Raw genomic sequence first — 17,541 nt, 5'->3', positions numbered from 1 at the left:
GTTTTGTGTGAAACATGACAGAGGATTAGGGATGAACATACACAGTGCGTAATCAACGTAATCGATTATGATGACGCGTCCTTCCAGTCCTACTTTACACTAATGTTCAATTAGTTCATTTTATTTGAAGGTATAGTTCATCCAAAAATTACAATCCTGTCATCATTTTCTCACCCTCATGTCATTCTAAACCTGTACGACTGTCTTCTGCAGAACACAAAAGAAGATATTTCTAGCTTCTGAATAAAATATAGCATAAAACAATTCTCACATATCGTTGAAAACCCGGTTTTGTGGAATATACAGCAACAACATCAAGAACAATAGAAAAAACTGTAATGCAACGCATAACTTTGACTGCTCGGCATGTTTTGAGAGAAGTGAGATGAAGCAGTGTATCAGGTGAAAAGCAATAAGCTATACCCTGAAGATGAAAGCTTCACAAATCCTTTGATGACTCAGAGTTTGGTGCATAGTGCTGTTTTTGATCAGACTAACTAGAACGGAGGGAGTTTTGCAGAATGAAGTCGTGGGTTTGATAAAGTGTCGAGAAACTCTGCGGCTCATCTAAGAAATATCTCGCTCAAAAAAAAAAAAAAATCCTCTTAAGCCTTGTAAAAAAAAAAAGCTTTTAAGCCCAAAGACACTTACTGTGACGTGTCATTTCTAAAAACATAATTTCTCACTTAGAATGAACATTCTTGTGGCGTATTTTCATTTCCAGCAATATAATGGACAATAATAAGCAAAATCATGGAGACCCCGCAGTGCACCCAGTTCTGGGAAGTGAAGAAATTCTTCATAACTGCAGCAGCTGTAAGAATATTCCGTAGATAGAAATATCTATAAAACTGTAAACTATTTTTCTCTCCATCCCTCTCGAACACTCAACTCAACAGTACCAGCGGGGCTAGAAGGTAATTCGACCGGCCAATTTAAACATGTCATGATTGAGCTGGAAAGAACAAACGGACATCAAAGAACAAACCTTGAGTCTGAGAGAAAGAGCAGCATGCTGGCAGGAGGCTGAGAGAGGGACGAGAAACGAGTAGGGGGGGGTTCGATTCGTGTGTCATTACGACCACACCGCTGTGTTGCTATTCTGGATTCCTGGGGTTTGACATCTAGATTGCAGATGGATAAGTGTGCCTTAAAACCACATCCCCCATCAGGGAAAAGAAAATCATTTCTCATAACGGCATCTATTTACTGGCACGGCCTATCTCTCCCACAGGGCCCGAAACAAATGAAAATGTTATTTCTCTCCTCATGAACTCCCACCTTTTCTGTCTGCCTTTTTTCACTCCCAGCAATTTCATTCTCCCTCTAAATTTGAGTTAAGTCCATGACTAGGGGGAAATAATGTCTCTGGAATAATCTTTCCGAAACTATGATTCCAGAGGGCTGTGTTCCTCTTTATATATTTATATACCTTCACATTTATTTACTCTGTTCTCAGGCTTTTTGCCTTGCGGTTTTGGAGGAAATTGCAGTGGCTTCTGATATGGAAGCGATGCGACATACGGAGGATCTCTCTGTAATCCCCTCAACCGCAGCGAGGCCTTGACGGGGACCGAACATGCCCTCTGCCAAACATTTAAACAGCCCTGATGCGGACAGAAAGCCGCGCACAACAGCGCCTGTCAGAGAGGCATTTTGAGCGCCACTCAGAGCTGATGCAAAGCACAATATTAGCTCAACCCTTTGCCATGTTAAGCCTAGAATGACACAATTGTAAGCATTGCAAAACAACCAGATAAAGGGCTTTTTTGTGGTGAACACACATGATCAGACACGTTGAGCTGTGCTGCGCAAACGGTCAACACAAGCTTGAATCCGGCTCACAACATTCCTCAATCCGGTTCCTCACACTTCTCAACATCACTTCCTGCCAATCTCTGATGGTTCTCAACCACTGTCCAACACAATATTCAAAGGGCCCGTATACATGCTATAATATGTCAATATTATGCTTGTTTCAATATTTTTTAATTAACAGAAACAAGGAGTGTCAATGTATTGAATTAACTAATAACATTTATTTTTGTGATTCCAGAAGATTCATGTTCTTTAATAAAACTTTAAAAGTGAGAAATATTCCATTCAAACCTCAATTTATGTGCTTTTTAGAATTTTAAGTTAGATTATTTTAAATTATCATTTTTAAATCATCATTTTAAGTCATCTTACTATTTGAAGTTTGCTGAGGCCTTCTGGTTGAGAACCACTGCTCTATGGCAACATAAAGTCTGAGATCATAATTAAATTATGGGATTCAAAACAGAATGGAAATAAACAGAAATGTGAAGTAAAAAACAACAACAAAAAAACTAAGTAGTATGATATAAAAAATAAACAAACAAAGAAATATTTAAGATTAAGCCCCATTTCATACAAGTCATTAAAGATGAACCGAACTGGAATTTGAGTAAAGGTGATATAACAGATATATTTTATTTATTCTCATTGGTACAATTATTAAAATGGCTAAAGGAATTAAAAGGGATAAAATGGTACATTGAAAATGTTGTTGTTGTTGCACGGGCGCCGCCATATTGGATTTCAACATTCGACTACGTCACTGGCATGGTAGCTACTCCGTTCACTGGTGCGGGGTGACTGAAACTCCTGCGCGCAGCTAACTTTTTTGCCCCCCGCAACTTTATTTATTTTGGTTTTAACACGTTGCGTGCAGCTAACTTGACAAGCGATCCCATTGGATGAATTCGTCCAATAAAATTTCCATCTTAAAAATATATCAAATTTCCATTTATCTGCCTCGATTTTCTAAAACGCACAGGACCTCAAGCATGTTTTTGTATTTTCTCTAAATACACACGACATATGTAAGCAGTTTCTTTTTCCTAAAATGCATAATGTGCGTGGATACAATAAATGAGAGTGCATGACAGGCTACAGCCCTCCAACCACATTTCCCTCTTATAACACCGTGAACCACTATTGCTCCATTCATAATTGACTATGTACAATGCAAATACAATCTAATGCATATTTTAGACAAAATTGTGTATTGTATGCAATATTTTGAGACCAAATTAATTGTTACATAATAATATTAAATCAAGTGATCAAATTGCTCATTGCTGCTGCGATCAGTGGCGTGGATACAGTGTCTCGCGCACACACCGCAGTCTTCACTCAGACGCGCGGAGACTATTCGTTCCGGTGAAATTAGAAAACATAATGCACACAAACGTGTCCCTGCTTGATATACAACCACTGATGAACATAATCGGTTTTGATGAAAGAAAGAAAAACTATGGGACTGCGGATTTGATCTCAAAACCTCTGACACGCTGGAAGTTCAACCACTGGACCATTACGGCACATGTTAAATTAGGCGGATCTGTGTATTTATTCACGCGAAAGTTCTCGGTACTGTGACAACATATATGATATCTCATTTAACGACTAATTAAACCCCATGTACTATTTAGAATGATTGCTGGACATCGCCATGTTATTATACATATATCTGATTTAGCATTGTATTAGCAACCCCTGTCCCACCCACTTTTTAAAACAAAGTTACGCCACTGATTAGTTGGTAAATGTGTACTAGTCATACTACTGGCCTGTCCCTCACAGCCACAACTGCGTAGCCCATGCCATTAAAATGACTAATTTTCCTGTGTATTCGCTCTGTGCAACTATAGCGAATATACAGGACCGCAGGTCCTACCATGCCAGTGACGTCATCGAAATTGCCAGCGTTCAACGCAGTTTTTGTGTAGCTTAAAAAAAGCTATATATTGATATTTGTAATAATTTTTTTTAGTGTAATTTACTTTTAACTGTCATAAACAACACGTTATCAACGTTGATTATTTTCAGTTCAGTTCATCTTTAATCAAAAGAGTTGCATTTTTCACTTAAATTGTTATGCTATATTATTTCCTTTTAAATATGGCACATGACAAAAATGCACTATAGAAGCATTTTAACTATTGCTCTTGGACTTGTGGATCCCATGTCCGGTCAGGATTCAGACGTCAGCTCTGGGCAGGCTTTGAGGTGGATGTTTTAATAGCTTGTTCTTTACAGCACTCTTTAACACTCGTGTGTACTCGGCCTCTTCCACTCAAGCATAAATCTCAACAGAACCGTGACAGATAGTTCTGGAACCTTGGCTGGATCCAGAACACCCAGCAAGGATTTATGTTTCCCCAACCACCTGCGTGGCCTGACATGCCATTTAAACGGCTGCTGGAAGAAAATCAAAACCAAGAAACTACTTTACTTTTTCATTCCATCTCATGTTTTTTTCCTTCCTTTGCATATGAGGAGGAAAACTTGTGGTTGTTACACTATATCACAAAGGCAATAAAACTTAGCGATTTGTTATATATATCACACATCCTTTACATAACCACTTTAACTTTGACAGAAATAGGAGATTTTCTTTACTTACTAATTTCCTTTGATCATATAGCTCTGTGCTTATTCTCAACAGACACGCTCTCTGATCTCGGTCTGACCAGATAGTGAATAACTGAAAAACACAGCACAGTTCATTAACTCAATGTCAGTGAGCACAACGCCACTGTAACGCCTGCAGTGTGTTAAAAGCCTCTTTGAATACAGTCTAATGGTTCGGAGTCCAGCGATATACCTTCTCACTGCAGCCCAGCAGACACATTCACACATTAAAATCCTATGGGGCGACGAAACAGCGGGAAGGCCGGGAATGGAGATAATGGCCATTCAGACCGCAATATCCGATTGGCTTACAGAGCTGTAAAGCAAGGAAGGTAGTATTTGACTCAACATATGACTTGACTCTACAAAATTTGACAAATTAAATCTATGTAATGGCAGCAAGATGGCACAACTGATCCTTCAAAGAGGAAATTACAGATAGATAGTTCCGCTCTAAAATCTGTTTGGATGGGCTACATTTGAAGCTTGAATATAGTCAATATACACACCATCTATGACCAATCAACTGAATTTCACAAATTGCTAAACATATACTAATAAAATGTATACAGTAAAAAGGATATGACCAATAAGTCATGGCAAGATATGTTTTTCAAAATAATACTTTGCACTTGTACTAACTAAACACATTTTATTAATACAATGTATGAGGACTCCACAACGCACCAAACAACACCACTTAACTGTGGTAAAATCATTCCCCATATTCTACGGCAGCCACAAGTCAATGTAGCGAATCCAGCACAACAGTGAGAGATTTGATTGGCAGTGCTGAACAGTTTCGGCCGTGCTTTACGAGGAGAAATGGAGAGTAACCAGGCCTACAACCTCACAGTACAAAACCGTTCCAACTTCTCCTCCCACTTTCTCTCATCCCCGGAGAACCTCACGCAGCCTTTCCGTCAGCACCTGGGTCTGCTGAAGATACGGCAGCACTACTTGGCCTGGGCAAGGCTGTCTCTATCCATCATAAGGAAGGATCATTAAGGACTGAAAACACAAGTCGCCTCTGAGGAAGCCAAACAAGCGGGGGGAAAAATGTCAGGAAGAGAAAGAAGTCTGGTATATTTACAACATAGGCTCAGGGAATAGGGTCATGGCAGCTCAGTTGAACACACACACACACACACACACAGAGGCTCCAGGTCAGGGTGATTTGTAGGCCCGGGAGATGTGAGCTTGTGCTGGTGTTTGTGAAAGCGACTGATGCCTGTATCCTGGTGGGAAAGGTTTAGTTTATTTTAGCTCATAGTCATAGCAATGTATTTGACAACTTTTCTCAAGTGACGCTTGCTCCACAGAGGGTGAGGTGTCGAAGCATTTCACCTATACGTTGTGTGTGTGCGTACAACGAAGACACAGGCATGCTTTCTATACAGGCTCTGAGTCAAAAATCTTTTTTTTTCCTCTCTCTTTCTCTGCCGCATTCTCGCACATTCTGAATATGGTACCCACATTGGTCTCTTATTGCTATGGCAACAAGCGATTTCTCTTGCTCCTTGGGCCCCGTGCTGTCATTATCCAATCAGAACAAGACCTTTGTTAAGATTCCCTCAGGCTCCACTTATTCAACTCACTATGATGAACTGACCTTAACACTAAAGGGAGACAGCGAGAGAACGACAGCAAGAGAGAGATTCCTCCAAGCTATCCGTCTTTATCTGGAAAAAAAATAAATAAATGAGGAAACGACGGGCATTTAAATGGCACTACAATCTGCACTCTGATCTGAAAAGAAGACAAAGAGAAAGAAACAAGCCAGTCTCTCTGCCAGCACTTTTTGTCTGCTTCTCTCTCTCACTCCCTTCCTCCTACTGTCTGTGGGTGAAAAAAAGAGGGATTTGGAGAAAAAATGGAACAAGGTTAGCTGGTGATTGACTGGATGCTGTTACACTGGACTGGATTTAAGGGTACTGTGCTGGTAACTGGCTCTGGTTCAGACACTGTTAACTCGAACAAAAATAATCAGACAAACAAAAATTGACATAAGAGAAGAAAATAAAAATCTGACTTCTGTAAAATAGACTGAAAACACACATGCTCCAACACACTGAGCAATGGAGAGTCATGTAAGTATAAAGTCAGTCTCTGATGTTCATTAGTCATTTAATGCTCAATGTTCAAGATAAAAATCTGTGACGATGGAGAAAAAAAAAGTAGTACATTCATTCAGACTTACACAAGCCATGGTTGACTTGTCTCTCTAGAGGTTAGAAAACTTGCACCTGATGCTTCAGAGCCTCAATATGATTGGCTCCCTACTTGATAGATAAGTGCTGACTGTATGTGTAGATATGTTCATTTGTGTTGTCTCTCTCCCATCGCCCATGATGGACAGTTAGCTGTTCGGTAATGACAGCACAATACAGACAGCCTGTGATGAAAGCAGACCACCCTGTCACTGTGTGTCGAAATCTCTTGCCACATTCACACAAAAACAATCTCAGGCTCACCTCAGTCCTGCCAACGGTGGAGGAATTGAGGAAGATTTATGACAATAAAAATGTCTTAGCGTCCATGAGACTCAAGAGGCATTTTCTTCAGCAAGTCTTTGATTTGGAACAGTTCATGTAACTTACAAAAGCAAAATCCAGATTATAGTTGATAATTCAATAAATTCAAGTACATTTTTACTTATATCTGGACTTTGACCTTTGAATTTCTTAAATTAAAAATAAAGAAAAGGAATTGTGTGAGGTTTTCTAGCAGTTGGGTTTTGCTATATAGTACAGTATGTATACAAATAAAGTTGGAAATTCTGTATATATATACACACACACACACACACACACACACACACACACACACACACACACACACAAGTTCTCTTACGCGCTTGAACGGACAAAAACACAAAAATATGCAAAATGCCCGCTTTGTCGAGAATCCTCGCAATCACAGTCTTTAATGAGTTAAAGTCTTTAATGACCATAAAGAGTTGTGAGGCCATGTGATATGCGTCAGGTCCACGTCATGTGCTTCAGATCTTAAAGTGACAACAGCCTAATGCACCTGCTACTGTCTGTCATTAAGGATAATCAAAGGAAAAAAATGAATAAAGAGAAAATCTCTCACTGCTCTAGACTGAATAACTTTTGTAGCTAATAAGGATTCATCTAGATCAAATAATTGAAAAGTACTGTCTTTATGTTGGTTTTATGTTATTTCTACATTCATTTGGAGATTAACTGTGAAATAATTTCAATTCAAAAATATACAAAAAAACGTATTGTAAGGTGTGATTAATTGCGATTAACTACAGAAAATGTGACTGACAGTACTAGCTAATATACATATATCTACTCCTTTAAAATAGTCCTTGAGCAACCTAAAAGGGGTGACTTTCACAAAAATCTTTTTATATGTATATGTACACTATGTGAATGTTCTTTTTTTCTGATTCTTTGAGATAATTAAAAAGAAAGTCACACATTTAGCTGTGCTAAGTGTGAACGTTAATGGTAAAAAACAGCTGTGGCATCTAAAGGAAGAGTGCTATCCATATAGATGTGTGTGTGTGAGTGTGTGTCTGTGTGCGTGTGTGTGGCGCTGGCCAGTTTAGACATAATAGCAAAGCAGAGAGGGACGAGTGGCAGGTTTATTGAGGTGCTGTCACCAGCCGTGTTTCAGGTCAGAGTGACTGACAGCTGATTTAGAGCAGTGCTGTTAAGCTATAAAGCAATCAAAACCACTACTGTTCTTCAGACACACTCCGTATTCTTTTCCACATGCACACAATGAACTGTCAGTTACAAACACACTGTTATCCAGACAGGCAAAAACAACCTCCTCAAATGCTGGCACACTAGCACAAATGCATTTTTCTGCCACACACAGACACACACGTTCTACACTCCTGTTCAAACACTTTAACTCCTGCCATAATAATAAGCTAATTATAGGTGCGGTGCAACTGCCATATCTAAATGCACGTCTCTAATAAGGAACATTTCAAATTAGAGAACGAGCGAGTGGGAGAAGAAGAGAGAGAGAGATCAGGAGTGACGAATGGAGACGGCAAAAGAACTACTAGATAATTGATGCGAGCAATTACAACTTCCATGTCGGAGCAAATTGGTCGGCATTTCTCAGCATGTAAGGGCCCCTGACCTCATTATAACAACTGTGTAGAAGAATAATCAAAATTAGCAGCGAGGTTTGAGGATCCGTGACAAACAGAGAGCGTAAAGTTTGACTCTAATGTAATCTGTTTTGACTTCAGCCACCAGAGAGCAATATCCGCAGGTCAAATCTTCAGCAGAAACATGACCTCTCCGCAAAACGCTGTGGACTCTTTCCACGTCCCGGCGAAATCAAATAATAACAGTAATCATTAAGAACAACATCTATATTATATGACATAAATCTGCTCCAGCGGCCATAATTACAGGGTGGAGATTGTTTTACCACATAGCGAAAGAATCCCCAGCACAGGCAGAACTAATAATCTACAGCCACTAACCACGGCGTTGGATTCAAATATGTTCACTGCAAAACAGCAAGAGGGCTACAAATCCTTGCAAACCACTCAGAGTTCCAAAGTGAACACTCAGGGGACCATGAGAAAGAATGATTTGTCATAGCGTTGCATTTAGAGAACATTTATATGAAGTACTGGAAACACATACATAACTAAACTAGCTGCAATGTGTTTTTAGTAAAGCTGCACAATTCTGGAGAAATTGAGAATCACTTTTTTTATTATTATTATAGAGATCACAATTCTCCCACAATTCTGAATAGACAACTAACAAAATAATGTAATTTAGAAGTAATCTAGACACAATGTTAATTGCCACGTTAATCGCCCAACGTATATTTGAATGTTCCGCTGTGATCTTACTTGTCAACAGTTTCATAGACATAGCCGAATTGTTGTCATTTAGGAATAACATAGCCGTGGGGGTTTGAGATTGTGATTTATTAACTATTAATTGTGCAGCTCTATTTCACACGGATGGTTAAAAATGATTACACTGTGCTGTGAATTTACTGTGCTGAGAATTCATGTTAAAGATACAATTAACTATACCTACAAAGCTTGAGTTCTGAATCTAAATTCTGATTCAGATTCTTCAACCTCAAAATCAGGTTATTCTCATCGGCTCATCTTTTCTGTGCACTGCTGGGATGATTAACTTGAATTCTGTATCAATACCGAATTATAAATCTGAATTCTGCTCCTTCAACCACAAAAATCAGGTTTTCTTATCTATTCTGAATAGAACTGCTGACATAATGAGTTCGAATTCTGTATATGAATTGTAAGTGTAAATTCTAAATCTGAATTCTTCACTCTGAAATCTGCCGATTACACTCATCCATTCTGATACATTGCCGACAGCATTAGTCATGCAGATTCTGATCAGACATACGTGTGTGCGTGTGTGTGTGTGTGTGTGTGAGTGTCGAGAGCACGTCTCTTTACACTACACACCCGACCCCCACACATGACAGACCACTAAACAGGCCAAACTGCCACCTGACCCTCAATGTAAATATTTCATTGCTCTGCCTCCGTTAAGACTGCACTGAATGATGAATGAGCAATAAAACGTGTTACCCAGAAATCCCAAAGTACAGTCTCTATGGCGACCAAAGAGCAGGTAATGTCATCGCTTTCTCTCAGCCTTTCGGTCTGTTTCACTGTCTGTCTGTGCCTCTCTGTGTCAGATTAGCAGGCTGTAATGAGAGTTAAAGAGTCGCTTTAGGATGGTCCCTCTATGGGAGGGACACTGCAGTGACGATGATGTTAAATCAACTGTCATATTTAAGCCTTTTAGTTTGGTTTTGTTCGCGGCTTGGACTGACCTCATTATCGTCTCCTACTTTGTCTCTCATCAGCAAGATAGTGACGGGTAGGCAAAGGCACCAAACGCTCAGGGGGCACGTACGGCCGTCCCCCATTCCTCTCGGCAAACACACACACACACCAAAAGAAAAGCATTAATGTGCTGTTTACTGGAATCCGGCGCCCTGTAATTGCCAATTTATTTGATAGGCAGCCGGATAATGATGGCATTTCACTCCTGCCGCAGAGACTAAACACATGTGTGTTTGATTCGCCCTGTCTCTACCACACATCCCCTTCTCTCCTCTTCCCTTTGCCCTGGCCTCCAGCCACCCTGCCTGGGGAAACCGTGCCGCCATGCTGGCTTCAAACACGGCTGAAAGGGGACCCGGGGCTTCGGAGCAAATACAGCAAGCCTGCCAATTTATCCAAGGTTTGGGGTTACTGCTGGCGAGAACAAGGATGATGCACCATTTGTAGCTTAATGAGCTGGCAGCGCATGGGGGCAGGGGGAGAGAGGGAGATGGAAGAGAGAGGGTGAGAAAAAGAGGAAAAGAAGGGGGGCAAGCAAGATGTCCTGTGTGACCTCTTTCGACCCCAGCTTCCTCTCTGTCAAGTTAAGATCAACACCAGGCTCTTTCTCTCGTTTTTTTTTTTTCCATCAGTGCAGTGGATAGGAGTAAGAGAGAGAAGACATCATTAGAACTCTGCCAAACAGTCTATAATGAAGAGCAAGACTTACTTCTCAAAACCCCAACTCAAGCTCAACCCTCTTCTTTCATTTCACTTTAAAGAAAATGTTGTGCGTATGCAATCAAGAATAATACAAACAATAAATACTTTTACAAGTCAAAAATAATGTTTCTCTTCCTGCCTCTCATTTCTTACAGAAAACGGGAGAGGGGTAATATTTTTCACTTTTTTATCATTTTTTGTTTGCAAAAATGTCACCAAAATATTTGCTCACTCAATGTATTTGTGTTTTTACAACTGATGCAATTATGTGCTGAATCCTATTTTTATTGTTGTTTGGGAAGATACAGAAATGTAAAAAGTCAATTTGGATGCTGATGGTCCTATGGGGTCATTCTTGTTGCACAATAGCCTATGCAGGGCACAAGGAAGTTTGATTTTAAACTTTGAATTGGCTTCAACTGGAAAACAGAAAAGTGCAGTCAGATACAATTTTGTGTAGCTCACCATCAGGCCAAACAGATTGTCACTCTTTTTATGGAATCAAGCCCTCATTCTGACAATGGTGTTGGTTTCTAAATCCAGCTAGATTCATTCCTATGCATAGTTTGGTTCACTGTAGTAATATTTTACATGTATTTTGTGCAAACGGGGGATTTCCTGTCAAATAAAAGGTATCTTCTTATGCCATTGTCTGTATAATTTTGATTTGTTGATAAAAATTCGCTCTTTTTTAGGCGACTCTACATTATTTACGGCTGTTGTAATCCGTATAGCATTGATATTGTAATGAAATAAGTTTAGTTCATAATGTTACTCTTTTTTACCCAATATAGCATTTTGTACCAGAAGATCATACCTCGTACAGAGTATGACACGTGTCAAAACTACATCTCACCAGCCTGCATTCAATATAAACGTGAGTGAAAGTCTTGTATCGCAGCGTGCAGCTCACAAGTAGTGCAGACACGATGTGGTGATGTGAAGCCATTTCCACATCATATTGAGAGAGAGAGAGATTGCAGTAGCACTAAATCACTCACACTGTTTGTAAAATTATGTGGATCAATTTACTACTTTAACCTACTGTACATACTATAGTGAGTAAATGTTTGCAGGAAGTTATCACATTAAAAGCGGGGAACGAGTAAAATTAGGCTCAATACCCACAAACCCGCGCCGAAATTCAGGCCTTGCTCTCCATCTCTGTTATCTAGTAACTCTATGCTGGTATGAAGTGTTTTTTATGGTGTGACTGAATAAGCTGCTTCCACCATCCTCTCAGGAATAGCTCTACTTTGAGTGTGACCGTGAGAAACTGCTCAAGCTAAAAATCTCCAGCACCTTTCAGCACCTCCTGTTTAGAATTCAAAGGGTTTCAAAACATTCAGTGACAGACAAATACATTGCCAATGAACTTTGAGTAGACGGCATACTAATGATGAGAATGAAAATTAATTATTGACGGTGAATAGACTATACTTCAATACCTCACAGCCTTATTATTCATGTCAAAATAAAAAACCTTATTCTTTTGCTAATATTTAAGTTATAATTATGATTATTAAATATAATAAAATAACTTGTGATTATGTCCCATTGACTTCATAAAATTTTACACAAAATAAATCAATAAATACTAATTGTATAATGTGTTCCTTTATTTATTTATGTATCTGGTTCAACTCCGTTAACTTGAGTCTTAAAGGGAGAGTTCACCCAAAAATAAAAGAATTCTCTCATTTTTATTCTAATCTTCATCTCTACTGGAGCTCATGTCTAGCCATCATCTAGATTAAAACAAAACTTTTGAGTTCCACCATAGAATAACAGCATGCATGTTTGGAACAACATACATTTCCTTTTTGAGTGAACTATCCCTTTAAGACTCAAGTTAAAACCCAGCATACACAACACATTCTGCATATCTTTGTGGTTTGTTTTTACCTGTCCAATAATCAAACTCAATCTTGTGTTTCATCTCTTTATCTAACTTTATCCGTTTCCCCCATTCCACTTGCATTTCTTCTTTTCCTATCTCCCTTTCCCTATCCTCACCCCCCTCTCACGCTTTATCTCTTCGGTCTTCCCTCTCTTCCCTGACGAGGGGCTGCAGGTATCATTTCAATTTCTGATGTCAACATCAAATTACTTATTTCATTTCATGCCTGGCCAAGCATCCTATAGCTACACGCAGGAGTGGTCGCGCTCAACTCGTTCTGCCGTGTCTGTTCCGACGACTCGCCTCGCCCTCCAGCTGACAGCTCTAATTATGCCCGATATCTGATAGTGCCGGCACACACTCACAGACTCACATCTCCACTGCGGGAGCCAAAGCTTGAGGTTTGAAGAGGGCCAATGCCAGACGGCCCGAGCTTTCACACGAGCCTCTGTATAAGATCCATAAACAACGATAACATAACTTTCAGTGCAATGTAAACTGTATAGACTGCCTTCACATGGTTGAATGCTGCTTCAAGAGGGTTAAATATGGTTGTGTGTGCGTGTAGGGATGCACTGATTCTGGCCGATGCCGATAAGCAGACGATTATTTTCATGTAATGGCCGATAACCACAGAATGGACAATATTTGAATTCTATACTATTTTGTCAAAAAAAAAAAAAAAAGGTATGTATATGTAGCCTATGTATACATGTATATACGTGTGTGTGTGTGTGTGTGTTTGTGTGTATGTATGTATATATACTGCATATATATATATATATATATATATATATATATATATATATACACTAACTGAATACACAAATAACAGGTAAAATGTAAAACGTCATATTGAAATAGTACATTTGGAGTTTCAGTGCTTAATATATGTGCTTTGTGTTTTTACGGTACATCACTGATGTCCAAGCATGGTCACTGTTACATTTTTCACTGTGTTACTTTCTGTCGTCTCCACTTCTCCAATATATAAGCACAGTCGCGCTTCAGCCTGAGTCTCCACTGAAGCTGCCAGCTGAGTAAATAGGATGTTCTTATCACCACCCGAGCACAAACACATACCAAAGCCTGCAGGCCTGAGGGTGCAGACAGCCTCCGCGCTATTCTACCTCACACCCTGACAACACAAGCACACACACACTGAGCTCAAGAACAGCTCGGCTCTTAAAACACTCCTATTGTTCCTGTTGGCACAGGGCCTTGTCTAGACCAATTGAGTGGATAAGAGAAATTGTAAAATACTGTTTAAATATTGAACCTTGTTGTTCATAAGAACGAGACAGATAAATCCACCAACTGACCAATAAAAATCAGGTGTCAAGACCAGACCTACCTTAACTCTTTAACTTTTTTTCTGGTAGCTCAAACTTTCATGTAGCATCTACACATAATAGCAATGGTAAAATTCTACACTATAAGCCAGCTCTGATACATTTAGCATTTTAGTTGTGACTGCTATAAATTCAGAGTTCCTACACAGATTGATTCAATGAAAAGAAGGAATTGTTAACAAATCTAAAAAACTAAATATTTTAGCTAAATTCTTTTTCCAGTCACGGAAAACAGAATAAAAAAAATCCATGGAAACTCTTTAAATGATCATTATAAACTTTCAAGGGTGTTGACTGAGTGTGATTTCTTGTTAGTATGGTGAGGGATGCACAGATTAGATTGGTCACTCACGTCTGTCAGTCTGTCTCTGGAGCTGCTCCGGATGGAGGGTTTGGATTCTTCACTGACGCTCTCACTGTCGCTGTCTTTGCAGTTGTTCTGGCCCGGCTTCAACTGGAAACCACAAAGACAGCAAAAAGAAACAATCAGATACAGCAAGAAGAGAAATGGCACTAAATTAAGTTATGTCGCTAAATAAATTAAATTTAGTTAGAGCACAGACCAAAAAACAAACAAACGGAAGCAGCTCTGGTTAAAGATAGCTATGGATGTACACTACCGTTTAAAAGTCTCTTATGTGAACCAAGACTGCATTCATTTGATCAAAAACAGTAATATTGTGAAATAGTATTACCATTTAAAATAACTTTTTCCTATTTTGATATATTTTAAAATGTAATTTATTCCTCTTATGGTAAAGCTAAAAAAAAGAACAGCATTTTATTTAAATCGAGATATTTTGTAACATTATACACTGTCACTTTTAATCAACTGAATGTGTCCTTGCTGAAAAACTATTAATTGCTTTAAAAAATATATATAATAATAAACATAAACGGCAAATCTGACTGATCTTACTGCACTGCACATCAGCCACATACAAACCGACAACCATATTTTGCTGTTGTGTGAACATAATTATTAGGATGAGTGAACATTTGGGAGATGCTAATTCGGATCGGGACATCTCTATATTCTGTCATGATCCTTTCATGTCATGCCAAAATGATTGAAAATCTGTTGAAGATACTGTATGGCACAGAGGGTTAAAAATACTGAAATTGGGTTCTATCAAATAAAAAGCAACAAAAGAAATAGCAAAAATAAATAAACAGCAAAAGCGACTCTGACCACTGACATCTACACGGTTTTATCTGGAGAAGCCTGACTTCATATCAGACCTGTGAAAAAGAGAAATAAAAACCCACCAAACTACATCAAAAGCAGTTTTCCATTCAGTAAGCCACTCTCCCCATGCAAGAACCAGAGATTCACAGCAGGTGTCCTTCAGCAGACTAGAAATCATAAAGAACAAGAGCAGAGTGTAGAGGAGAAGGACGAGGGGGGAAACGGGAGGAGGACATAAAATCCAAAAACATCTGAGCCCCAGTAAAGTCTGGAGAACAATGGCATACTCCTGGGACCCGGCAACTGTCATCAAGGTCTGCAATTTACGTCTTCTGAAGCTTCGCCATTCAGACGGGCTGTTTCCGTACCCCTCGCACTGCCAAAAACCCGCCGCCTTCATCTCTCAGCACATGAAAACCCAGTTTTATGAGTCGAGATGAGCTGTAAATGACTGCAGTGTCACTTAATGGAAAAAGCAGAGCAGGCCATGGCACACTGGGGGGTTGTTTACCAAGATGGAGAGATAGATCGGCCGCTCATTTCTTTTCCTATCTTTCTCTCCCAGACATTCCCTCTTTCTCGGTCTCACCCGCTCTTTCATACTTCTCCATCACGTAGGAGAATAAAAACAGATTCTTCGCGATAGTTCTTGACAAAGGCAGCGGGACGGGGGAGGGAAGAAGATGAGGGTTGGAGAATATCTCTTTTCACTGGAGCAGGCTGTGGGTTGTTAAAGGCGCACAGGCGGGATAAGGGACTGCGGGGAAGAGGGCCCTTGAGTAAAGCACATAATTAAAATGAAACTGTTCCCTTTCTGTAGCCATTAGCTATGTGAAAGGATCTCTCTCAGAGGGAGAAGCTCAGTGACTCCAGGCAGAGACGCTTGCTTCTACCAGCAGGCCACCGTGATAAGAGGCAGGAACTGCTCAGAGAGAGAAAGAGACTGAGAGAGAGTTGGCAGTAACAAAAAGGAGGACAAGGGACTGTAAAGTTTGAAGTTGAGGGAGGATGGACAGGTTAACTAGGTGCATTTTTATGTGTGTGTCGTTTTTTTATTCCTGTTGAGAAGCCTTGTGCTTCAAGGTCAAACACTGTCTTTAATGTCTTTATTTAGACTCCCTAAATCATTTCAATCCCACTTCTGATCTACAACGCCACTGGCCGAACCTCTTTCACATCACCGATGCTCAGAGAAAACATCAGTCCGAGGAAAGCAGAGAGGACAAGTACAGATATAATATATTCCATTGGAACTTATCAAATTCAGCTGATAATCATCCATTGACTCACACGGTGGACTCTCAACAAACCTGAAAAAGACACTGTGAGATGCTCTTCGCAACTGCTCTTTTAAGTTCAAGGGAACAAGGTATTGTATACTGTGGGTATGTTTGTACTTATTATTTGGTTTATTTAACCAACTTACAGCATTTTTGTAAACAAAAACTTGTAACAGCTGGTATTACTTTTCAAGAAGTGACTCTGGGCAGTGAGTCTGAAGACACTGGTTAAGAGCTCTGGATAAATGTTAAAATAAACAGGTTTTAGTTCAGTATTGCCTAGTTTAGATGACAAGAAATTCATAATGGATACTGGCTGTACAAATCCTGTGCATCTATAGTAATGTAATTCATTATATGACTCTATCAGCCTGAGAGAGATTCAACATGTTGAGATTCAACATGCATGTGTAGACTTCCACACAAAAAAAAAAAGGGGGGGGGGGGGGGGCTGGAATGATGTCACTCAATCATTTCCATAACACTGTGCAGGAAATGCTACAAGAAGTTTCATACTGAGCGTTAAGTGTTCTGAAGAAGTAAAACAACACTAAATAAATGACTACGAGGAAGCACTTGTATTATTCTCCATGTAAGTAATGTAAATGTCTATGTAAAAGGATGGTGCATATTTACTTACTCTGAGTTGAGTTAATAGTCAAATATTAACACAGATATTGAACCCAGATAACCAGTTAACCAGTTAAGCAGGTACATCTTTTACATGAGAAATGAAAAGCTATGTGGAGATTTGTTAGGTTTCCCCACTCAATTCCACTTATTGCCTCTTAAATAGCCTTTGAAAAATGAAGTACTTTTTCCTGAAGGCACGC

General features: G+C 39.5%; 1 protein-coding gene across 12 annotated transcripts in view; it reads right to left on the bottom strand.

The window, feature by feature from the left end:
• Positions 1-17,541, bottom strand: part of auts2a (activator of transcription and developmental regulator AUTS2 a) — a 331,482-nt gene that overhangs the window by 172,712 nt on the left and 141,229 nt on the right. For all 12 annotated transcript variants that reach the window (XM_079600773.1, XM_079600784.1, XM_079600782.1 and 9 more), the window contains one exon: positions 14,592-14,693. In XM_079600773.1, the coding sequence (XP_079456899.1) occupies positions 14,592-14,693 (102 nt within the window). The remainder of the gene's footprint in view (positions 1-14,591; positions 14,694-17,541) is intronic.

The sequence above is a fragment of the Phoxinus phoxinus genome (genome assembly GCF_949152265.1).
Source record: "Phoxinus phoxinus genome assembly, chromosome: 23".
NCBI lineage: Eukaryota > Metazoa > Chordata > Actinopteri > Cypriniformes > Leuciscidae > Phoxinus > Phoxinus phoxinus.
This window is presented reverse-complemented; position numbering and strand designations above follow the sequence as displayed.